General features: G+C 37.6%; 1 protein-coding gene across 18 annotated transcripts in view; it reads left to right on the top strand.

The window, feature by feature from the left end:
* The window catches only part of KDM6A (lysine demethylase 6A), a 181,199-nt gene that overhangs the window by 44,536 nt on the left and 109,973 nt on the right, over positions 1-26,690 (top strand). For all 18 annotated transcript variants that reach the window (XM_070289926.1, XM_070289933.1, XM_070289935.1 and 15 more), the window contains one exon: positions 15,798-15,906. In XM_070289926.1, coding sequence (XP_070146027.1) covers positions 15,798-15,906 — 109 coding nt within the window. The remainder of the gene's footprint in view (positions 1-15,797; positions 15,907-26,690) is intronic.

A 26,690-nucleotide genomic window follows, 5' to 3' on the forward strand; every position in this document is an offset into this window, starting at 1 on the left:
AAGCTATTAAAGCCTAACTAATAGATGCTCTTTTTTCTTGAGCGATGCAAAATTCTTAGTCTCCTTCATTCCACTGTTGTTGAATATATTAATTCTGGACATGTTTTAAACACAAAGTATTATTAAAGTTGTCACCCACATGTTTTAACATTTTGCTTTTCATTTCTTTCTGAATCTGACATTAGAGATCATTTTTGTTTTCTTCATATGCATCTGATATATTCAAAATGTTCTTATTTCACCTTATTAAGTATGTGTTGAGGTTTTGTTGTTATTTTGCAACTGGGCGTCCCATTTTTCCACAACCTTTTGTTGGAAAAGACAATTCCCTTTCTATTGAATTATCTTTGTATCTTGTCAAAAGCAGTTGCCTTTATTTGTATAGGTCTGAGTTTTCGATTTTGTTCCATTGGTCTCTGTTCTTTCCTCAATACCACACTGTCTTGATTATTGTTGCTTGCTTTATTACCTTGAAATTGGGTAATATGAATCCTCTGACTTGCTCTTTTTCAGCATTATTTTGACTGTCCTGATTCCTTTTCTTTTCATAAAATTTGTAGATTAGCTTGTTGGTATATCCAAAACTTTCTGGGATTTTGATTGGGGTTGCCTAGAATTACGGAGAAGGCAGTGGCAACCCACTCCAGTGTTCTTGCCTGGAGAATCCCAGGGACGGGGGAGCCTGGTGGGCTGCCATCTATGGAATCGCACAGAGTTGGACACGACTGAAGCGACTTAGCAGCAGCAGCCTTGAATTAGGGAGAATTGATTTATTAATGTTTTCTATTTTGTGAGCATGTTATTTCTCTCTGATATAGATATTCTTTAGATATCCTTTGATTTCTTTCATCAACATTTTGTGATTTTTCTACACATGGATCCTATATGTATTTTGTTAGATTTAAATCTTAAGCACTTCATTTTAGGAGGAGGTACTATTTTTTTTTTTAATTGTTTATTTGATTGTGCTGGCTCTTCATTGCTGCGAGGGTTTTTCTCTAGTTGCAGAGAGCAGGGGCTACTCTCTAATTGCAGCGTGCAGGCTTCTTACTGTGGTGGCTTCTTTGCTGCAGAACGCGGGTTCTAGGCACGTGGGCTTCAGCGATTGCAACATGTGGATTCAGTTGTTGCGGCTCCTGGGCTCTAGAGCACAGGCTCAGTAGTTGCGGTGCCCAGGCTTAGCTGACCAGTGGCATGTGGGATCTTTCTGGACCAGGAATCGAATCTGTCTCTGCTGCATTGGCAGGCAGATAGATTCTTTACCATTGAGCCACCAGGGAAGCCTGGGAGGTATTACTGGAAATGGCATTAAAATTTTTCCCCCCAAATTCCAACATTGTTGGTACATAGGAATGTAAGTTGTATATTGAGCTTGAATATTATACTTATCAGTTGTAGTAATTTAAAAATTTTTAATTGTAGCTAATCACAGCATACCTACCTTCAAATTATACCATGTCATGCATAGTACTGAACTTAAAAGAATGTGCTTCCTTTTCTTCCATCCTAGTCTCTTGTATTAATGTCATACATTTTGCTTCTACATGTTATAAACCCCCACAATACATTGTTACTGTTTTTTACTTTTAAACAGTTTAAAAATAAACTTTGTTATGGTATAATTTGCATCTGTTTAATTTCACTTCTTATAGGTGTTTGAGTTTTTGAGAACAATATTTTATTGAAGTATTGCTGATTTACAGTGTTGTGTTCAATGAGTTTTGACAAATATATGCACAATGTGGTCTTTTGAGACTGACTTCTTTACTCAGCTTAATACCTGTGAGGTTCATCCATGCTGTATCAATTAATTCATTCTTTTATATTGCTAAACAGAATTCTGTAATATAGATGTACCACAGTTTATCCATTCATTTGTTGAATATTTGTTTCCAGTTTCATTGATAATGAATAAACCTAATATAAACATCATATATAGATTTTGGTATGAATGGTAGTTTTTCCTTCTTTAGAGTAAGTACTTAGAAGTGTAATAGTTGGGTCTTGTGATAAATATATGTTTTACTTAATACTTAATCAACTGTTGACAACTTTACTTGTCAACTGTGTTCTAGAGTGACTGTACCATTTTGCATTTTCACTAGCTGTTCTGTATCCTCATTAACATGTGGTATTGTCACACTTTAAAATTTTCATGAACTTTAAACTGTGGAAAATTCTGAAAGAGATGGGAATACCAGACCACCTAACCTGCCTCTTGAGAAATCTGTATGCAGGTCAGGAAGCAACAGTTAGAACTGGACATGGAACAACAGACTGGTTCCAAATAGGAAAAGGAGTACATCAAGGCTGTATATTGTCACCCTGCTTATTTCACTTCTGTGTAGAGTACATCATGAGAAACACTGGACTGGAAGAAACACAAGCTGGAATCAAGATTGCTGGGAGAAATATCAATAACCTCAGATATGCAGATGACACCACCCTTAAGGCAAAAAGTGAAGAGGAACTAAAAAGCCTCTTGATGAAAGTGAAAGAGGAGAGTGAAAAAGTTGGCTTAAAGCTCAACATTCAGAAAACGAAGATCATGGCATCCGGTCCCATCACTCCATGGGAAATAATAGATGGGGAAACAGTGGAAACAGTGGCAGACTTTATTTTTTTGGGCTCCAAAATCACTGCAGATGGTGATTACAGCCATGAAGTTAAAAGACGCTTACTCCTTGGAAGAAAAATTATGACCAACCTAGATAGCATATTCAAAAGCAGAGACATTACTTTGCCGACTAAGGTCCGTCTCGTCAAGGCTATGGTTTTTCCTGTGGTCATGTATGGATGTGAGAGTTGGACTGTGAAGAAGGCTGAGCACCGAAGAATTGATGCTTTTGAACTGTGGTGTTGGAGAAGACTCTTGAGAGTCCCTTGGATTGCAAGGAGATCCAACCAGTCCATTCTGAAGGAGATCAACCCTGGGATTTCTTTGGAAGGAATGATGCTAAAGCTGAAACTCCAGTACTTTGGCCACCTCATGTGAAGAGTTGACTCATTGGCAAAGACTTTGATGCTGGGAGGGATGGGGGGCAGGAGAAGAAGGGGACAACAGAGGATAAGATGGCTGGATGGCATCACTGACTCGATGGACGCGAGTCTGAGTGGACTCCGGGAGTTGGTGATGGACAGGGAGGCCTGACACGCTGCGATTCATGGGGTCGCAAAGAGTCGGACATGACTGAGCGCTGAAGGATATATTGTACAACCCAGGGAATTTAGCCAATATTTTATAATAACTATAAATGGATTATAGCCTTTAAAATTGTGAATCACTGATGTTGTACACCTGTAACTTTAATATTATACATCAATTTTATCTCAAAAAAATGTCATGAACTTTGAGGGCATTATGCTAAGTGAATTGAGTCAGACAGAGAAAGACAAATACTGTTAGATCTTGCTATATGTGAAATCCAAAAATGTCAAAAAACGCACAAGCAGAGTGTAGATTGGTTTGCTGGGGGGGGGCCTGGGATGTTGGTCAAAATGTACAAACTTCCAGTTATAAGGTGGATAAATTTGTGGGATCTAATCACCTAGAGCCAGACATCCTGGAATGTGAAGTTAAGTGGGCCTTAGGAAGCATCACTACGAACCAAGCTACTGGAGGTGATGGAATTCCAGTTGAGCTCTTTCAAATCCTGAAAGGTGATGCTGTGAAAGTGCTGCACTCAATGTGCCAGCAAATTTGGAAAACTCAGCAGTGGCCACAGAACTGGAAAAGGGCAGTTTTCATTCCAATCCCAAAGAAAGGCAATGCCAAAGAATGCTCAGACTACCGCACAATTTTCACTCATCTCACATGGTAGTAAAGTAATGCTCAAAATTATCCAAGCCAGGCTTCAGCAATACGTGAACCGTGAACATACAGATGTTCAAGCTGGTTTTAGAAAAGGCAGAGGAACCAGAGATCAAATTGCCAACATCCGCTGGATCATTGAAAAAGCAAGAGAGTTCCAGAAAAACATCTATTTCTGCTTTATTGACTATGCCAAAGCCTCTGACTGTGTGGATCACAGGAAACTGTGGAAAATTCTGAAAGAGATAGGAATACCAGACCACCTGACCTGCCTCTTGAGAAACCTATATGCAGGTCAGGAAGCAACAGTTAGAACTGGACATGGAACAACAGACTGGTTCCAAATAGGAAAAGGAGTACGTCAAGGCTGTATATTGTCACCCTGCTTATGTAGCTTCTATGCAGAGTACATCATGAGAAACGCTGGGCTGGAAGAAGCACAAGCTGGAATCAAGATTGCCTGGAGAAAATATGAATAACCTCAGATATGCAGATGACACCACCCTTATGGCAGAAAGTGAAGAGGAGCTAAAAAGCTTCTTGATGAAAGTAAAAGAGGAGAGTGAAAAAGTTGGCTTAAAGCTCAACATTCAGAAAATGAAGATCGTGGCATCTGGTCCCATCACTTCATGGGAAATAAATGGGCAAACGGTGGAAACAGTGTCAGACTTTATTTTTGGGGGCTCCAAAATCACTGTGGATGGTGACTGCAGCCATGAAATTAAAGGACGCTTACGCCTTGGAAGAAAAGTTATGCCCAACCTAGATAGCATATTCAAAAGCAGAGACATTACTTTGCCGACTAAGGTCCGTCTAGTCAAGGCTATGGCTTTTCCAGTGGTCATGTATGGATGTGAGATTTGGACTGTGAAGAAAGCTGAGCACCGAAGAATTGATGCTTTTGAACTGTGATGTTGGAAAAGACTCTTGAGAGTCCCTTGGACTGCAAGGAGATCCAACCAATCCATTCTAAAGGAGATCAGTCCTGGGTGTTCATTCGAATGACTGATGCTAAAGCTGAAACTCCAATACTTTGGCCGCTTTGATGCGAAGAACTGACTCATTTGAAAAGACCCTGATGCTGGGAAAGATTGAAGGGAGGAGGAGAAGGGGATGACAGAGGATGAGATGGTTGGATGGCATCACTGACTCAATGGACATGAGTTTGAGTGAATTCCGGGAGTTGGTGATGGACAGGGAGGCCTGTTTGCTGCGGTCCATGGGGTTGCACAGAGTCGGACATGACTGAGCAACTGAACTGAACTGAACTCATCAGTGTTTTGTAGTTTTCAGCATACATATTGTGCTCCACATACTTTGTTAGAATTATATCTACATATTACCATGTTTTTAGAACTACTATAAATGGTCTTAAATTTTTTTTATTTCTAATTCATCATTGTGCTTAGTCGCTCAGTCAAGTCCGTCTCTTTGTGACCCTATGGACTGAAGCCTGCCAGGCTTCTCTGTCCATGGAATACTCTGGGCAAGAATACTGGAGTGGGTTGCCATGCCCTCCTCCAGGGGATCTTCCCAACCTAGGAACTGAACCGAGGTCTCCCACATTGCAGGCAGATTCTTTACCATCTAAGCCACCAGGGAAGGCCAAGAATACTGAAGGCCAAGAATACTGGAGTGCGTAGCCCATCCCTTCTCCAGGGGCTCTTCCCCATCCAAGAATCCAACTAGGGTCTCCTGCACTGCAGGTGGATTCTTTACCAGCTGACCTAATTTATTTTTTGTATGTTGATCTTGCGTTCTGTGACCTTCCTGAACTCGCTTATTACTTTTAGGAGTGTTTTTATCCCCCCAAGTAGAGTTTTAGGGTCAGTTTTGTTTTAAGACATTAAAAAATAAGAAAACTGTCCTTCATAGTTAGTTGTGCAGCTATTGTTTCTTTTGCTCTTCTGTCTGCGTCATGTATAAAGTTTTATTTCTGGTTTAATTTTGATTCCACCTGAGAATTAAGGAAGAAAGCATTTCAAAGACTTAATATTCTTTCCTCAGTTTTTTTTGTATGTGTGAATAAGTATATTTTCATTTTCTTTGTTTGAAAGGTATTTTTACTGAGTATAGAATTGTAGATGGACAAATTTACCTTCTTTTCAGTAACTGTAAAGATGATGTTCCACTTTGTTCTAGAATGATTGATTTGGGCAAGAAAACTTCTCATAGCTGTGCTACAACCTGAAAAGCAGTAAGCTTTGAGATAATTTTAGGCTCACATTTGTTTTCCCTTCTCAAGGACTGTTGTCATTGTTCTTTGATATTCACTGGGTGAAAACCTGTTTTTCATTTAGTTAGTCTAGTTTTTTAGTTATTTCATTCAGAAATAAATTTGGTTTGTTTCACTGCATCTTGGAAAGAAGCAGAAGTTCAAAGACTTAAGAAATTAAATCTCAAAATTCCATACAGAATGAAAGATTGAGATGTCTAGAAGTATGTCATTCCAGTAATTGAAGTGTATGTCTTGTGTGGGGAAGCTAGACATTAGGTTTCTCATAGACAAGTGGGCTGATATTTATTTCACTGATTTAAAATAGAAATTTAATATGAGCTTATTAGAAACTTAAGCTAATTTGAAATAGTATTTTGGAAGTCAGTTTTCATAGTTTATATAAAAATATTTTATGTGGTTGTTTAGTGTTAAGCCGGTTTACTTTTAAATTCAGTTTTGGGGGAAAATATTCTTTCAGGACTGGTTTTTCAGATGAACTTTTTAGTGAAACAGATTGTTAAAAGAGCCACTAGTTAGGGAAAATACTTGAATTGGCTCGATCCTTTATTTCAGTTCCTTTAAGTTCCTGAGCCAAAAGCCTTTTGACTCATTGAAAAAATTTATAGTTATGGTAGGATAGAGTGGGGTTATCTTCTAGTGGTTTAGTTGACGTCAGCCCTTTTGACTTATCTAAGGAATGGATAATTCAACTATTTGCCCCTTGATCTTTTTTAATCAGCACATAATTTGGTTGTATTTTGCACTATTGCTCATTCTTTCATTTTGTGGATCACAGAGTCATATCAAGTTTTCCCCAGTATTTTCTAAATGATAGTTTGTACTGATAACCAGGAGAAACTCTTGAAGGCACTTAAGATTGGCTATGGGCTTCCCTGGTGGCTTAGTCAGTAAAGAATCTGCCTGCAGTGCAGGAGACCTGGGTTCGATCCCTGGATTGGGAAAATCCCCTGGAGAAGGGAATTCACTCCAGTGTTGTTGCCTGGAGAATTCATGGACAGAGGAGCCTGGCAGGCTACAGTCCTTGGGGTCACAAAGAGTCCTACAAGACTGAGTGACTTTCACTTTCAGGATTGGAGCTGGTACATAAAGAAGGGCTCTCTGGCTGAGAGATTCAGGCTGCTTTGGTACTTTGGCTTTTTTTTTTTTTTTTTTTCCCCTCAGCCCCAGAGGCTGAGGTCGTCTCTGTCTTAGCAGTCCTATTACCCATTCCTAGTACATTTGTTTGAAAGCTTTGGATGTAGAATATAAACCATAGAAACAGAGCTGTTATGTGTATGTTAAGTTTTTTAGTTCATGAGAAATGGGGGAATTACAGATCTTGAATCCTGCTGTGTCAGTACAAAATTATACAGGAAAAAAAGATGTAATTAGGTTCTTTCTTTTCATTAGAAGAAAATATTGGTGAATGTTCATTAGGCCAGGGGCTGAGATTTCTGATTCTGAACATAACATACTGTAAAAGAAGTGGTCGTTGGTTTTGAGAAAATAGGGAACCTTTTACCTTAAAAACTGTAAAAAGTTTATTGGTAAGTGCAAACTGGGAAGAGGTATTCATTCTATAATAGCATTATATAAGAATCTTATATATGAATAGCACCTGACATCATTTAGGAGAAAGCTGTTTATAATCCAGTAAATGTGTGTGTGTATAATCAGTAAACTGATACTTCATGAAAGAAGTAATAACTTTAGCCAATAAATATTTGGAAAAATCATTAGAGAACTGAAAATGAGCACTGCTTGTGGAACATTATTTTGGTTTAGTTTTGTTCGTGCAGCTATCAGAAGCTTCAATTGTACTTTTCATTCAACTGTGAGGAACTTACTTTGAAAAAATATAAATAGGCCAAATTACATTCATTGGTTAATGATAATAGTAAAAACTTGATTAACAGCCAGATACTCTAGATACAAATTACGGTTTAACCATTATTAAAATGATGTGAAGATAATTTTGGTGTAAATCTATCCACTTTGACACAGTAAACAGTGATATATAGAATGAAAGAAATAGTTTATAAACTGCATACGAAGATTTGTACTGTTTGCATATACAGTCATCCCTCCATATCCGAGGGGGATTGGTTTCAGGACCCCCACAGATACCAGAATCCATAGATGCTCAATTCCCTTAGATAAAATGGCTTAATACAGTTTGGCCCTCATATCAGCAAGTTCTGCATTCACGACTGTATGCATAGAACAAAGTCTGAAAGAGTATATTGATAGATTAGAAGTTTTTTTTTCTTTAAAACACTTATCTTTGGGGAAGGTCCTTAACTGTGTTGTAGTTTTTCTAGTTTTGAGATTGTTCATTTATTTAATAATTTCTAGGTGCCTATTGCATATTAAAAGTTTAAAAATTCAAGGTTGATTATTTTCAGTGCAGCTCATGATCATGAATGTAATACATGCCCCCACCCCACAGCGAAGTGTAACGCCTTCCTTTTTATGTGCATTTATTGTTTTAGCAAATGTGTGTAAGGCACATGGCTTCCCAGGTGACTCAGTGGTAAAGAGAGCCTGCCTGCCAATGCAGAAGACACGGGTTTGATCCTTGGATCAGGAAGATCTTGAGGAGGGCATGGCAACCCACTCCAATATTCTTGCCTGGAGAATCCCATAGAAGGAGGAGCCTGCGGGCTCCCGTGGGGTCACAAAGAGTCAGACGTAACTTAGTACACACACACACACACATACATACATACATAGTCATTTATACATAGGAGCAGTAGTGTTTTTGTGTCACAGGTGGCTTTTGAATATGGGAACTTGATTTTTTTGTTTTGTTTTATTTTGCTGTTGTGTGTGTGTGTGTGTGTGTGTGTGTCTTTTGGGGAGGAGGGGATATGATTGCTTTTTATATGATTTAAAATAAGGCAAGGTAAGAAAGTATAGTAAAGAACTGAGGCTAAATTTTCCTTGTGGGATGGTGGGAGCAGGAAGTAGTGGTCTCGTGTGTTGCTTTTGTTTGGTGTGAAGGTAGAGTTGTAGAAGGAACTGGGTGTTGGAGTGTTAAGAGGAAGAGCTGCTTATGCAGGTCCTCTTTGTTGCAGATGACTTTAGGTCCTAGGCATGGCCTGAATTTAACACCTTACTGCAAGCTCTGGAACTCTGCTGTTTGAATCCAACTTCTCCTAGTTATTAGCTCTGTGACCTTACGCACAGGGTTTACTTTATGCCTCAGTTTCCCTATCTGTGAAGTAGGGTCTCCCTATCTTATAGAGTAATTGTGAGGATTAAATGAATAAGTATATGTAAAGTGCTTAGAATAGTGCATGGTACGTATCAAGAGCTTAGATATTAGTTATCAGCACTTGAGGTACGAAATTATCTAGTTTGATTTCAGTAGTGTAGTTCTGTGAAAATGTTTTGCATTAGCAAAGCATTTTCAATCGTTTATTTGTAAAGAATGGTACTTAATTAAGGTGCTATGATATTTTCTTGAGTGATGCTTTCTTACTGAATGTAGAGTCCAGAGGCTGAGAAATTCAAAATCGAGGTTGATATGCTTAAATTTGGTTAACTGACTTTGTTTTCATGCAAAAGATGGGTATGTATTGAAAGTTGGAGTGAGGGAGGTAGTGTAGAGTAACAAATGTGTAAGTTCTTTTATCTTCTTTAAAATGTCAGGTATAAGTGACAGTTAACTAGATTTCTTTTAATTTTCATTTATCCTGTTGGTATGTGTTAATGATTATTTCATTAGACTGCTTCTTTTTGTTGTTTGTTTCAAATGAGAAAAGAAGGCTGCATACTTATTTATTTCTTGTATAAAAGAGTTCTCAGAGGCAATCAGTTTTGGGCTGCTCAGACTGTTTCAGGAACTTGGGCTCCTGTTTTTCTACTTTCTAGCCTCAGCTTGTAGCTTCTACCACTTGGGTAATTTCCAGTTAGGGATCCCATTGGCCAGAACTTAATTATCAGGCCACACCCACAGCGATGACTGGGGACCCCAGTATTCTGTGTTAGCATATGTCTAGTTGAATTTAGAGGTTCTGTTAACAGAGGAAAAGAGGATATCAAGGACACCTAGAATCTGAAGCAAGTTTATATAAACACTGTTCATATAAATTATCTAAATATTAACACTAAAGTTGGAAAAATATACGTGCTTGCATCTGCACAAAATAATCTTGAATATAATAAGTTTTTACACTTGTTGCTTCAGGGAAAGGGGACTGGGTGGCTTGGATCAGGAATGGGAGACCTTACTACATACCCTTTAGAATTGGTAATGTGTTAATTTTAACTTAAATAGTAAATGAAATTAAAAAGAAATATGAAAGTCTGATATATAAGTTCAAGAATAGATGTCATTAAGAATCAATAATATTTGATTATCATTTTAATTGTGTAACTTTGTTTATATATGGTGTGTTGAAATTTCAAAAAATGGTTTAGACTCAGGTACTTTCAACCTTTTCAGATTCCTAAGGTATTTTAAAAATGGGCAAAGTCATCACTGAGTGTCTGGGAAGGGGAAGAATTCTGATTTATGAGACAGATTTCTGAGAAGACTCTGAGAAGCATTAGTGAAGCAGACATTTTTATGGTTTGGGGGGAGAAGTTCAAGATAGTGTATTTAGAAATTCTGGAAATTCAAAGTGAATAAACCGCAATCATGGATGTAAGTCAAGAGAGATGCATTCACATATACACATGTCTGTCTGTTGGTATGTATTATATATGATACTACACATTGTGTGCTTATATTCGAGAAGCCCAAGGCATCTTTAAAAAATGCAGAATTGTATCCAAAGTAAGAAGTCTTCTTTTTATCCCCACAAAGATAACCTTAGTAATTTATTCTTTAATTCTTTACATTAATATGAGCCAAAGAAAGATGACCCATTTAGGGGATTCCCTGGCAGTCAGTGGTTAGGACTCAGAGCCTTCACTGCTGACGGTGCTGGTTCGATCCCTGGTTAGGGAACTAGGATCCCACAGCCACATGGTGTGGCCAAAAAAACGCCCCCAACGGTGGCCTATTTAATTTTTGGTACATTAAGTGTTACTCCTTTCTGATTGAACTGAATTAAACTTGCTTGTTAGTTATACCCATTCATTCGTCTGATGTCTGGAGCTATCCAGACTGCAGTTAATCTTTTCTCCTAAGTGACAGCTTTTAAAATATTTAAGTAAAGTTGAAGCATCCCTGATGATTCTCCTCAGCTCAACTCAGTTAAAATAATTTTCATATGATAGTTTATCCGTCTTTCACCACACTTATAACCTTCTTTATGTTCAGTTCAGTCGCTCAGTCGTCTCCGACTCTCTGTGACCCCATGAATCGCAGCACGCCAGGCCTCCCTGTCCATCACCAACTCCCGGAGTTCATTCAGACTCACGTCCATTGAGTCCGTGATGCCATCCAGCCATCTCAGCCTCTGTCATCCCCTTCTCCTCCTGCCCCCAACCCCTCCCAGCATCAGAGTCTTTTCCAATGAGTCAACTCTTGGCATGAGGTGGCCAAAGTACTGGAGTTTCAGCTTTAGCATCATTCCTTCCAAAGAAATCCCAGGGTTGATCTCCCTCAGAATGGACTGGTTGGATCTCCTTGCAGTCCAAGGGACTCTCAAGAGTCTTCTCCAACACCACAGTTCAAAAGCATCGATTCTTCAGTGCTCAGCTTTCTTCACAGTCCAACTCTCACATCCATACATGACCACTGGAAAAACCATAGCCTTGACTAGACGATGGAACTACCTGTTAAAGTGTGGCATGCAGATCTTAAAAGATAATTTTAGAAATCTGGTCAGAGCAGACTCTGGTGAGCTGATTATTGTTGTTGATCTATATAATGTGCTTCATTATTTTGGACCATGAATACATTTTTAGTAGCCCTATTTCATGGATGGCATATTGACCTGTAGTTGGCTTCAGTTCCTTAATCTTTTGTATGTAGTCAGCTGCTAAATTGTCTTTTACATCTGTGTCTGCTTTTAGAAATTGTGGGCAGGACTGTATGCTTGCTTTTATTATATTCAACCTAAAAGTTTGGTTCATTTAAAAACCATTGGTTCATTTAACATATCAGTGATTTATATCTTAATGGGAATGAGTTTAACTAACTACTAAGATTAATTCTTAGCATCCTGACTTGCAGCTATTAAGGAATGGAAATGTAAGACAAAGAAGAGGTCACTTGAGAACCTAAAAGAATAACATGACATTGCATCATTAATTCAAGAAATATTTATTAAGTCCCTATCATGTGATCATGGGTTGGGATATGGCCCTTGCCCTGACGGAGCTTACAGTTGGGGGAGGCAGTAAGCATCTGGGAACCTGATGGAAATGGAAGAGGAAGGGCTTCAGAATAGGAACCACCGAACTAGGGCTGTGTTGAGATAGGTGGTGCAGTGGTAAAGAGTCTGCCTGCCAATGCAGGAGACTGTGGAGGGGTCCCCTGTAGAAGGAAATGGCAACCCACTCCAGTATTCTTGCCTGGAGAATCCAATGGACAGAGGAGCCTGGCGGACTGCAGTCCATGGGGCCCCAAAGACTCAGACATGACTGAGTATGCAAAAAATGCTAGAAGAAAGAATGAAAAAGAAAGAAAAAAAGAAAACCATTGAGGTATTTAAATGTACATTAGTTTTCTCTACCATTTGTATGTTCAGGTACTTAGCTAATCTTTCAGATTGGAAAAAAAATTGTTTGTTTAGATGTTGCTTAACAGTTCTAAAATAGGAACAACTCATTTTAGCTAGGCACTTACCAAGCTTATCATAAAGTACTTTAATGCTTAAAATAAAAAGGCAAATTATTTGTCTTTTTTATGAGCTCTAATCTTTCAAAGTTTAGAAATAGAGGATAATGATAATATTAGTATTCTGAGATTTTTTTCAAATAATAAAAGCAAAGCAGCTACCAAGCACAAACTACATTGAACATTGTGAATAATAGCACTGTAGTGAGAGGAAGACATCTAGTCTTTCTGCTTAGCTGGGAGAATCTTTGTTGTTTTTTAGTGGCTAAGTCATGTCCGACTCTTTTGTAACCGTATGGACTATAGCTCACCAAGCTCCTCTTTCTGTGAGATTATCCAGGCAAGAATACTGGAGTGGGTTTCCACTTCCTCCTCCAGTGGATCTTCCCGACCCAGGGATTGAACCCACGTCTCTGTATTGGCAGGCAGATTCTTTACCACTGAGCCACCTGGGAAGACTGGGAGAATCTTTACTCTCCTTTGATTCTAGTATTTAATGATTAACTTTGTTTTCCTTCTCAATTTTTTTTTCTAGTAATTAGTAAAGATTACAGGAATGTAAGCGCCTAACTATAAACAACTACAGGATTTAAAAGTGATTTTTAGGGAGGGTTTTGCTCATCGCTTAGTGCAAGATATACCTATAACTTACAAGAAATTTTTGCTTTCTTAGTGTTTAGCATATGAGTTGAGAATGAGTTGTTTTTAAGCTTTAAAAATTATCTAGTCTACACTGTCGATTAGCCATGCATGTGTATGTAGCCATGTCTCTATATGTAGCCATGTGTCTAATTTAAATACAAATTAAAATGGAATAATTTAAAAATTTGCTTGTCTTGCACTGGTCATGTTTCAAGTGCTCGATAACTACGTATGTCTAATGGCTACCATGTTGGGCAGCACAAGTTATGGAACATTTTTGTCATTGCAGAACATGCTCTATTGAATGATGCTGATCTGGGGAAAATGGTTTTCATTAAAATTTCTGAGTATCTTTACAGTGAACACTGAAAGTACTATGAATCCTAGAGGAAAGGGAATGATTTTACTTGTGCACATTAAAAAAAAAATTTTTTTAAGGCGAAAATATAAAAGTAACCCCTTTAACAAATATTTTTACTTAATAGAAGTTTGCCTGAACTTTGTTCTAAATCTAAACTAACTGCATATCTTCTGTGTTTACAATTAGCCCTTTATTGAAACTTTTATTATAAAAATACTGTTTCATTCTAGATTATTTTCTGAGTTAGTAGTATTGGAAACTTGCTCCATTTTTTTACTTTCCTTTAAATGCTTTTAAAAAATTGTTTGCCTGTATCTAATGTCAGTGTTTACCTTAAATACTTCAAATGAATTCATGAGATTTCACCATGAAATGGTGACACGGGTGCTTGGAATCTTTATTCTGCCTTTTTGCTCATCTTCATTTCGTTTGATATTTGCCTCTGTCAGCATCATCTTCAACCAGTCAACGTTTAGTTGGTAGGTTTAGGTACATGCTGGCTTTGTTGGAAATTATTGTGACTCTCTTTCATCAAGTCCAAGTGTATTGGTATGTGAGTTGTTCATTCTCATTTTTACCTGGTGTGGTTTGTGATGATCAGAGTTGTGTATAGTACTCACTGTAGATGTGTTCCTTTGTTTTTTGGAAAGTGGAAGATAGGTAATAGAGTATCATGGTAGTGGTATCAATGTTTGGTGATAGAGGCCATACAGAACGTTGCCATCTTTTTGCTTAGACTATTAAAACTTCATGTTTATGTCTTGAATCCTTTTTCACCATGAAACTTTATTTGCTTGTAAAGTTAATGCTAATCATCCATAAGAAATTATCAGAGAGGAGTAGCAAAAGTTTCTAAATATCTTACTAAGATTTTAAAAAACAAAGACTATAACTAGCTTTATTTATGCCATTTTTAGCTTTAAAAAGTCAATTTATTTAGTATAAAATTAAGAATTGTCATAGTCCTATAATTTTATAAATTTCATTGATACTAAAAACACAAAAGTAAATTATGAAAAACACAGAAGTAAATTATATTTTCGTACTCTAACCATCTGCTATATCAGATTATATGTGACTTAAATAAAGAGGATCTTGAAATTTCACTCTTACCAATTATAGTAATTTCTGAGATGTCAGTGTAGCATTCAGACTCTTTTATAAGGAGACAGCGGAGAATGCAGTGGCACCCCACTCCAGTACTCTTGCCTGAAAATCCCATGGACAGAGGAGCCTGGTAGGCTGCAGTCCAAGTGCTAAGCACTGTGATGAACCCTTAAGAGAAGTCTTCTAATTTTAATTCTTTAATAAGCCCTTTTGAGTGTTATTAAAACTGAAAATCAGAGAGGATAAGTTCCCTAGGATCTCCTGTAGCTAATGACAGCTGGAATTTGTCAAACTCCAGAATTCTCTTCTTCCCATCATTCATTTTTTTCCCTGTACTCTCTTGGATTACAAAAAAAGAATGATATCCTTAAAACATGATTTTCTTCAGGGAAGAAGCAGTAAGAGTGAGAACATATGCATGTATTGGAGTGGGGGTAAAATTTGGAATAGAGTTAAGAGTTGGTGGGTTTGAAGTGTATTGTTAAGATAATTGAAAGACAGTTTATATGGTAGTTTAAATGGGTAAAGGTTATGGTAAAAAGTAGCTCCTCAGTATAAATGGTAGTTGTTATTACTCTGGAGATTCTGTGAATTCTCACATAAATCAATAAAGTTCTTCCCATCTTTGGATATATTTGTTTATATCAACACGGACCACAGTAAAAATTTAGATTTACAGCTAATGAATAAAGCTATCAAAGTGCTCCTTCATTATCTTCTTTGGCAAATATTTCCATCTAACAGATAGGAAAAGGACTTATGCCATAATTAGTGGCTCTTTTAATAAACATGTAGGTATTTTAGAAGATTGATGCTTTGGCTGTATCTGAGGTAGAAATAAAATATATTGATTTCTAATCTCAGGAAGGAAATGCATTTTAGGGTTTTGTCTTTTTCTTAAATGTTTGTGTTTTTTTTCTAGGCTGTTCGCTGCTACGAATCTCTAATCTTAAAAGCTGAAGGAAAAGTGGAGTCTGATTTCTTTTGTCAATTAGGTCACTTCAACCTCTTATTGGAAGATTATCCAAAAGGTAATTTTTCCCCTTGTTAATTACTGTTTGATTTATATATGTATTCAAAATAATTGTAATTGTACTCTGTCGAATGTATTACTATTCTTACTTCCAAGAAATTGCAAGCTTATGAACACCCCTAAACAATGAGAAAAAAAAAAGTAGAAAAAATGGAAATGGGAAAAAATGGAAATGGGATTTACACGACTCCATGTAAATCAGGAAGTTGACCATTCAGCTAAATGATAACCACCTACATGTGTACTGCTGTTTTATTTTGCCATGTGAAAGGTGCCTGTGTTTTAAAGGCTTGACCATAATAGAAAGTGAGCCATTGATGGACAAGTTTGGGAAAGTAACACAAACCCTGCATTTCTCTTCTTTATCTTTTAACTTCCATTTTAGCTTGAAAATATTTGAATGAAAATCTGATCTGTAGCCATGTTATTATAAAGGTAAGTAACAGAGAAGGTCACACATGAGCTTGAGCAGTGGATAAAACATTTTTTTATTCATTTGAAGATTTTTTTTCCTGTTGGAAATAAGTGAGTTAAATAACTGAAGGTAGTCCCCAAGATACATCCTTTTTATTCTACCAAGCTGCTGACGCAGGCCACTAACTATCCACTTGGGAAGTTAAAAGCACCCGGAAATACCATACACCTCAGTACCAAAGGCAAAAATCCATAGCAAACCAGTAACATTTTATAACCAATAACATTTTAACACTTTGATGATAGTAAACATTTTAATGGGAGTGGATGGACTTATGCTTGTTTTCCACAAATGTATTTTGTAGGCTGAAAAACTAGAAGGTTGTTTCAGGGCCAGAGCAAAGGATTGTTAATGTTTAATTATGCCTCTTTTATAATAGGTCAAATACTTTCCTAATGAAAATGTGATTTTACTTTGAGACAGGTATACCATGGAGTTTGAAGTTAGGCTTATTTCCCAGTTCAGCTCTACGGTTCAATTGCATTACTTTTAACAGATTATATAAATATCCCTAAGCTTCTGTCTATAATCTGTAAAAGGAGGGGAGGAAGTACTAGCTACTCAGGTGTTTTGGGATTCCTCTGTGAAACTGGTTAGTACTTAGGAAAATGACTTCAGGATAATAGGTATTAACAATTAGTTAATCTATTGGATGTTTTAATTTTAATTAAAACAGTTACTTAAAGGAAACCATTATACAAAAGAAATAATACAGAGTTCTGTGCAGTTTGATTTTTCAATTCTGTGCTTTGTGCTTGGAGACTGCACTAGTTTTAGAGCATATAGACAGAGACCCAGACTTAGGTTTGCATATGAGGCTGTATGTCCTTATTGCTTAGTGGTCATTTAAAAACTATTTATATTAGCTCTTAAAACTTTATTCATCTATGGATTTAGCAGCGTTTTCCTTTTATAAAATGTTTGGCTGTGAAGGTAATGAGAAGTCTAGGGGATATTTGTTTTAGAGGTGGGATGGGGGTGTATTGCAACTAGACAGTGTTGACAGCCTACTTGGTAGGAATAATCTAAATAGATGGGAGAGGAGAAGGATAACCTAAGGATTTAAGCCTTTGAAAAGATCTACTCTGTGACCCATTTACTTTCTGTGTAGATGAACTGGCCATTGATAAGTAGGCAGTAGGTTGATTGTTTGTAATAGGAAGAAGAGGAAGGAGAGAATGGATGCAGAGACATACATTTGTATTGCAGATTTCAAGCTGATGGCTTCTTAGGAAATAAGATGTGAGTTGTTTGAATTCATCCTTGAGGCTTTATTGACCGCATTCCCACTTTAAAAAAAAATCCTTTAAAAATACTTAATTACTGAATTCTTTGTATCCATTCTCTTCATTGTCTTGCTATAAGTCCCAGACTAGAGCCAGTCTCTAGTAACCACTTAGACACACCATCACCATCACTGCAAATTTATGGAGTCATTTGTTACCTTAAGGCTACTTCTCCTTTTTTCATTGAAAACATTGCAAGATGAGAACCTCCCCGGCTCCAGCTAAATGTTTATTTTTAGAGAACAGATTATAAACCATAACTTCTTGGGGAATAAACATAAACCACTCAGTGAACAAGTGAGTAAACCGCTCAGATGTATTTATGTAGGAGATTTACTAGCCCTGTTTATTCTGAGGGACAGTTCTTTATATATTGTTCTCAGTCCTCTTGTATGTGAAGTTTTCTGAGTTTGAGGTTCCTTATGAAAAACTGCTTCTACTTTTGGAGTAGAAAATGGTAGAACCTGTTTTGTGAATATTTTGTACTGTGGTTTTTCTGCCCTTATTTCTTATTCTGATCTCATCTGCTTCCTTTAAGATATGATAGGATGAATTTCTAAAAATTTCGGATCTGTATATAGTATACTTCAGTTATCATTTCTGTCACGAATTGATTCATTAAAAATTATCTTTTCTGTCATTTCAGAGGAATTTGGAGTAGATGGAAAACAGGCCCTTTTTTTAACTCTTGTGGTTGGTAGTATTTATGAAGAATTTAAAAATTTCTGTCACTTGATTTGGCCATTTGGTTTCTTGGAATTTATCCTAAAAAAAGTAATAGGGTAGAGAATTGTGGGAAAATGGAGGATGGAGGCTCATTACACTTAGCTTCATGTTGGTTGGATTCCTCTGAAGTGAGTTTAGCTTACAAGATGTTTAGAAAGGAGTACCTTTAGGACAACACTTATGTGGAAGGTGGGAAATGGAACCAGAATTGGACAGAGGGAGAAGTTAAGCTGTGACAGCCTTGGTCAACTCCATGGAGAGCTCTGGAGCCTACAGTGGTCTTTCAGAAAGCTATCACAAGTTGGGTCATGATGACCAGGCCTTTTTCATCTATCTTGTCTTGTCGGTCGGTCGGTCTGTCTATCTAGGCTGCATTGGGGGTCTTAGTTTAGTTGCAGCATGTAGGATCTTTTGGTGTGGCTCATGGACTTAGCTGCCCCAAGGCACGTGGGATCTTCGTTTCCCTACCAGTGATTGAACCTGTATTCCTTGCATTGGAAGGCAGATTCTTAACCACTGGACCACCAGGGAAGTCCCTTCATGCCTTTATACTCCATCCATTCCATATTGGACGTGGAAAGAAGTGTGACCTCAGGCAAGGTTGCTCTCTGCAGCTTAGAGCAGTCACTGCTAGAAGCTCTCTTTTGTAGGCATGAATGCCAACAGGTCTTCCTTGAAATGGAATTCGAATGGTTTTTAAGTGTCTACCATACCTCCTTTCCACTCCTACACCCATAGCTAAACCATCACCCTCAGCTGAACTAAACAGCTCATGGGGCTGTCAGATAGACTTAAGCCATGTAGTTGGTACTGTGGTTTCTCTTCTTTGAGTTGAAGAACCCCTGAGAGACCAGGGCTGAAGGACAGGAGTATATATTCTTGTGAATATATGTGATGGATTATAGGAGCAGTTTAATTAATAGAAATTATATGTAAATATTTGTGAATACGTATGGCAAATTATAAGAGAGAATAGTCATTGTAGATTGCTTAAAAAATCAAGTAGTAAAGTACCTCAGAATACACAGCAGCATGAAAACATAGAAATTATATTTTAAGAGACTTGATAGTAAAAATTCCAGAAGTAAAAATATTTATTGAAGGAGATATAATCATTCCTGATATTAGTATAAAAACCTTGAAACTTTTTACAAATAATTTCTTCATGGTTTGTGGTGAGCTGAAAGTTTCCCTGAAATTGCACCCGATGATAGATTTTTCTCCCTTTTTTCCTTCCCTCAACTAATTGGTTGTTTGTTGGCAGTGTCTGTAACTTTTGAGCAAAATAGGTTTTGGTTGTTTTAGTTCCTCAGTAATTATAAATAGCTTCCTGAAAATCTTCCTGACCCAGGGATTGAACCTGGGTCTCTTATGTCTCCTGCATTGGCAGGCGAGTTCTTGACCACTAGCTCCACCTGGGAAGCCCAATTATAAATAGCTAGGGCAAGTTACATGCCAGGAATTGCTTATGTGGTAAGTTAGAGTTGGCAAGCTTTTTTCCCCCCCTATCTTTTTGTGTTTCTTGGGTGGAATGACAACACTCCATCCTAGTGTGTGTATATATATGTATACACCATTCGAGAATCATTGATTTTGTTCAGTCTGTTTGTGGCTTCCCAGGTGGTGCTAGTGGTAAAGAACCCGCCTGCCAATACAGGAGACATGAGAGACGTGGGTTTGATCCCTGAGTCAGGAAGGTCCCCTGGAGGAGGACATGGTAACCCAACTCCAGTATTCTTGCCTGGAGAATCCTATGGACAAGGAGCCTGGCAGGCTGCAATCCATGGGGTTGCAAAGAGTCGAACAGGACTGAAGCGACTTCACACACACACAGTTAAGGCTTAGAATTAGAAAATACAATTGAGAAATAACCCAAGGAAGAAAATTAGTGACCGTAAGCCAGGTTATTAGAACACCATATCTAGACAACAAGCAAAGGTTGTAGTAATTTCAAGAACTAGAGAGGACTTAAAGGACTAGATAGAAGGACTACAAATAAGACAGCTACTTGATGATTCTTGTAGTAAACCAAATGTGCGATATTAAAGATCTCGAAGGGTATATTACTTTAATAATGAAGAAGTAGTGAATTTGAGATTTCACTACATGTATTAATTTGACTTGGAAACCTCAGTAAAGATGCTGATAAGGGAGTAAAAGGATTGCAGATTTGTTTCTTTGCTTTTCCAGCTTCCTGTTTGCTTGTCTAATCTTAGGGACAAAGGTCTGTTGTGTGATGCTATCCAAACGGTTTTTCAAATGTTAATGTGTATTAATGCTACATATAGGAGAAGATGTGTTTAAGGCAGTCATGATTTGAGAAGGCAGAAAGGTGCTAGAGAGCTCGGTGCATCAGTCACTTATAAACAGTGAAATAGTATAAACTTTCTAAGGTCTCTTTTATCCTAGGGTATAAATACAGCTTTTTAGTTCAGCTTCAGATATAATAAATAAATCAAAGATCTGTTGACTTAATAATCTCAGGCAATCACAGCTTATTTAGGCCTAAAGATGACAGTCAGTTCAACTGAGAGGTTTGTTTGTACTTCTTTCCATACCCATAGACTCACCCACGAGCAGCTAACCTGCTGCCTATAGTGTTACACATTAGCTTAGGGATGAAAAGAGAAACGCTGAGTTCTGCCCACAATTAGTGCATAGTCTAATATGAGTATAGATTGAATTTTAGATCTTCTTGCATTTCTTTTGCATCTTACTCTGAAGAAGACTCTTGTTTTTTCAGGCAAAGCCTTCACTCTTAACCTACGTTGTTGTTTTTCATTCCTGTACTGTGTGAATTTTGTCATCAGGTACACCCTCTTTCTCTTGTTTTGACAGTCTTAACTCAGAGCCATAATATTTCCAAGCATGAGAAAGTCTCTGTCACCTACTACATTTTTATCTTGACCCTCTTTACTCTCCAGCTCTATTTCTCTAGATCTTTCTTTTAATTCCAAATGAGTTACAATACGGCTTTGGACTTCTCTTTCTGTTGTTACATCTTTCTCTTTTACTGACAAACTTTAGGGCTGCCTGTGAACTGTAAGGAAATAGCTTGAATTAGATTCCTTGATGTCAGTCTTACAGGAAGCAGTGAGGTCAGGATTAGAACCCAAGTTTACCTAAAATGGCTTTTTTTCCTACCATATCCTGTCGGCCTTTCTGGTGACCTTCGTTTGATAATCTTGACCATCTTCTAAGTTTAACACAAGAAGTACACTTTTTTCTTTTTTAACATTTACACAATATGTTCATTGTTTACAGAAAAGCATTAGAATACATATAACCATAAAAAGTAAACAGCTTGAGAGCAGGAACCATGTGTTTTGTTACATGTATTTCACTGCATCTAGCTTGGTGCAAGCTACCTAAGAATAGTTAAGAAATATTATAGGAATGCCTTAATGGCTCATTTATATTTTATCATTTAGAGGCAATTTTTTTTTTTTTTCGGCCACACTACTATAGGCATTTTTTTTTTTTTTTTTGGCCACGCCATGTTGCATGTGGGATCTTAGTTCCTGAACCAGCAGTCGAACCTGTGCCCCCTGCAATGGAAGCATGGAGTCCTCAGCATTGGGTTGCCAGAGAACTGCCAAGGCAAATTTTTTTAAAAAAGAAATTTAAAATTTTATTTATTTATTTTGGCTGCACTGGGTCGTCGTTGCTGCGCACAGGCTTTCTCTACTTGCAGTGCACAGGCTTCTCATTGTGGTGGCTACTCTTGTTGTGGAGCATAGGCTCAATAGTTGTGAGGCGCAGGCCTAGTTGCTCTGCAGCATGTGGAATCCTCCTGGACCAGGGATAAAACCCCTGTCCTTTGCGTTGGCAGCTGGACTCCCAACCACTGGACCACCAGGGAAGTCCTAAAAAACATTTTTGATGTAAATCTTTAGAGGTTTCAATATTTAAAGTTGAACTAAATGCTGCAACTTTAGCATAGTGTATCAGGTTAATCTCTGTCTTAAAAACATGCTTTGTAATTTACATTTCAGTTCCCTGCATAGTATTCTATCATATAGGTAGAATAGTTCCCTATTGAACACGTAGACTATATACTCATTGTGTTGTCTGTCCTTGTAACTAACTTTTTGCACAGATCTGTGTTTGCATTCTTAGAAGGATAGCTTGAAGTGGTAAATTTTACTGAGTGAAAGCATGTATATATATACACACACAGACACACACACACACAGAGTTTTGATGGATAGTGCTAAATTATGCTACAAAAATTTTTGCCAATTTATACTTATAGTACCAGTAGAATAATAAAACTGCTTATTTTCTTGAATTCTTGCCACTGTTGAGTATTTTTCTTAACACTACAGAGTATTACTGTTACTGTTTAATTTCATCATTTTCATACATAAAAATGGTATAGCAATTTTGAAGTTAAAGGACAGATGAGTGTGTGTAGCACTTCTCCCAACTGTGTAGGTGATTCTTTTATCCTTGACAATTTCCTTGTTTGATTCCACTCTTCCTTCTGTTTTTATGAAGTAAAGGACAAAATAAAAGAGAGTGAGAAAGATTACAGAACCGTTAAGTTGTAGAAGTTAAATTTAACTTCTCATTTGTGTTTATTTTTTTCTTTTTGTTTTCTTTTGCATTTACTTTTTAAAGACCCGGTTCCTTTGTTAAATTTTGCCAGTTTTCTATAATAATTTAAGTTCATTATATTTTTCCCCTTTTAAATAATCTACAGAGACTAAATATGGACTTATTTAAAAATAAAATTCAAAATTATTTTTAAAAAGTAATTTTAAGTCTATAAATGAACTTGATTTCGAGGATTAAAAAGATCTGAGCTTTGGAAATTGGTTGATAGAGAGTTGAAATTAATATGTTTGAGGACACCATTCTTGGTTAAGTGGCAGAAGAAAATGGCAGTCTTGCCTATAGTACTGTTAACATTTCCTAGTGTTATGAACGAGGATTTCTTAAGCCAATAAATAACTTAGAATCACAAAGTGAAGATTAGGTGGTTTAGGGAAGGAAAAGCTGTCAGTCAGTCGCTCAGTCGTGTCTGACTATTTGTGACCCCATAAATCACAGCATGCCAGGCCTCCCTGTCAATCACCAACTCCCAGAGTTCACTCAGACTCACGTCCATCGAGTCAGTGATGCCATCCAGCCATCTCATTCTCTGTCGTCCCCTTCTCCTCCTGCCCCCAATCCCTCCCAGCATCAGAGTCTTTTCCAATGAGTCAACTCTTCGCATGAGGTGGCCAAAGTACTGGAGCTTCAGCTTTAGCATCATTCTTTCCAAAGAACACCCAGGACTGATCTTCAGAATGGACTGGTTGGATCTCCTTGCAATATAAGGATGTTCAAATAAATAATTTCCCTCATTTTCTATTAAACAGTTCAGGAAAATCTAGTTATAGTGTAGTAGGAATTTATTTTCATGATAGGTAGCTGACTTAAAGATTAGAAATAAGGATTGTGCTTTGGTTAAAAGAATTGCGCTAGAGAGACTCTGGTGATGGGTGCTTGTAAAGTTTTAATGATTTGTTTGGATTAGGAAACGTGTTTAATATGTTAAAGTCTTTTCTTAAAATAGGATCCTAGGCCTACTGGAGCGATGTATAATTGTTGAGGGGGCTTCCCAGGTAGCACTAGTGGTAAAGAATCCACCTGCCAAGATCCTCTGGAGTAGGAAATGACAACCCACTTCAGTATTCTTGCCTGGAAAATTGTGTGGACAGAGTAGCCTGGGGGCTAACAGTCTATGGGGTCACATAGAGTCGGACATGACTAAGAGACTGAACATAGTGCTTATACACACCCACACCCACACCCCCTAATGGTTGAAAACTGTGTAAGTGAATGGAAAGATAACAAATGTTCATTGAAGAAGTGTCTTCCTTATAAATCTGTACTTGCAGTTTGGAGCATTTACGTTTGTTACTTTGAACTTGAGGGCTTGTATTTATTTTTCAGTTCATCATCTCCCAATTGGTAATCACAGGGGCTTCTTACACTTCACTTTTAGTTACTTTGGAGGACATCGTACTGTTTTTGTAAGGGCTCTTCAAATTCTAAAAAATGGGTATTTTATGAAATCATGTAATATATATTGTTACTCAGATTATTGGAAACATATCCTCCAAGTTTGTTGAAATTCCTATTAAAGGGGCAGTCCAGGTTTGGTATGGTGACTGCACAAAATTGTCAGGGACCTTGACTTCTCCTGGTTAGAATGTTTTTAGGCAAAAATATTGAAGACTTGATTCTAGCTTAAACAGTAGGGAGATTCATTCCCTCACATGTGAAGCTGAAAGTTCATAGGCAAGTTGTGCACTGGACATAGTTCAAAGTCTAGAAGCATCCAGGTACTTTCCATCTTACTGCTATCCTCTATGGGCTTCACCTTAAGACCAGTTTCCCTTGTGGTGGCAGTTGGTGACACATGCTTCCTTGTTCACATCTAGTAGAGAAAACACCTTTTCCATAATTGTCTTCTATGAAACCAATCAAACCTTGTTTGACTCCTCTGTCTAGCCTGATAAGTTGGTTTGCTTTTCTTTTTAGAAAACAGTTAATCATTGATCTTTATGAGCTACCTACACTCCTGTAGGAAGAACTAGAAAACAGAAGATGGCTTGAAATCAACTCTTCCTCAAAGCTGGAAAAATTACAGTCTAAATGTCTTTTCAGTGGTTGGTTGGTATCATCTTTGTGCAAAAAAGATGAACATTATTCAAATAAGTTATTTGTTCAAATATGTGATGATGATTTGTGGTGATGCTTCTGTAATTGGTACATACTCAGAAAGTTCTCTATATGGTATTCATTTTGGCAGCTTATTGATAAACAGTATGAAAACATTATACTTGGGATTTTAGATAATATTAATTTCTACCCACCCCATTTTTATCAGTAAAGAATTTTATTACACTTGTTGGAAATCTTACTTACTTTGTGGTGACCTAAGAGGGATGTGGGCGACAGGTAGGAGGGAGGCCCAAGACGGTAGGGAGTGATATATGTATACTTACAGCTGGTTCATATTGTTACATAGCAGAAACTATTGTAAAGCAATTATCCTTCAATTAAAAAAAAAAACAACAACAACAAGAAAAGGCAGGGAGTTCAGGTCTTTTGAGCATGAACTGCCCTGTTCTTACTTGGCCCTGCAATAAACCATTCTCTGTTCCAAACTCCTCTCCCCGCCTGCCCCCCAACCCCACACCCACGCCCCGCCCCCCCGCCATATACACACACAAAATTATTGCACTTGTTGAAAATTTTATTTGAAAATGTTAATTCTTTTTGAAGATTGAGGTATAATTAATATATAACTGAGTTTCAGGTGTATAAACATGATGATTTGGTATTTGCATATGCTGTGGAATGATCATAGGAAGTCTTGTTAACATTTGTCACCATATACAGTGACAGTTTTCTCCCCTTGTGATGAAAGCTTTTAAGATTCACTCAGAGTAGCTACAAATATGCAATATAGTATTATTAATTATAGTCATCTTGCTGTACATCACATCCCCATGACTTACTGCTCATGAGTTTTTTATAAAAAGGTCTCTCTCTCAGTTCTAATGTGCATGTATAACTTTACCTCCTCCTCACTGGTCTTCCCTGGTGGCTCAGCTGGTAAAAAAGTCTGCCTGCAATGCGGGAGACCTGAGTTTGATTCCTGGGGTTGAGAAGGTCCCCTGGAGAAGGGAATGGCTACCCACTCCAGTATTCTATCCTGTAGAATCCCATAGCATGGGGTCACAGAGTCCGACACAACTGAGCAACTTTCACTTCACACTGAGTTTTTGGATTGATAAGAGCTGCAGTTGACCATTCAACAGCATGGGTTTGAGTTGTGCAAGTCCACTTACATGAGAGGTTTTTTCAGTATATATATGCACTACTGTGTTTATGACTTGTGGATGTGGAGTCTGCACATGCAAGGCCGACTATGGGATTTGATCACAGTGGATTTTGGTATCTTTGGTGGTCCTGGGACTAATTCACTGCAGCTACCAAAGGACAACTGTACTGTAATTGTTTCCAGAGCCTGTTACACCTTGAGATGGATTTAGGGGTATGAGATGCCCTATTTTGGAATTGAGTTGGAGTTTAGAGTAAGGTAATTGTGGACTGGATTTTTTGTTGATAATATGAAAGGGAACAGCACAAAAGGAATACAGTCGACCCTTGAACACAGGGGTTTGAACTTCACAGGTCCACTTAACACTTGAAAATTTTTCAGTAGTAAATACTACAGGTACTACATGATCTGTGGTTGGTTAAATTGAAGGATGCAGAGCTGCAAATACAGAG

The sequence above is a fragment of the Ovis canadensis genome, chromosome X (assembly GCF_042477335.2).
Source record: "Ovis canadensis isolate MfBH-ARS-UI-01 breed Bighorn chromosome X, ARS-UI_OviCan_v2, whole genome shotgun sequence".
In the NCBI taxonomy this organism is placed as follows: domain Eukaryota; kingdom Metazoa; phylum Chordata; class Mammalia; order Artiodactyla; family Bovidae; genus Ovis; species Ovis canadensis.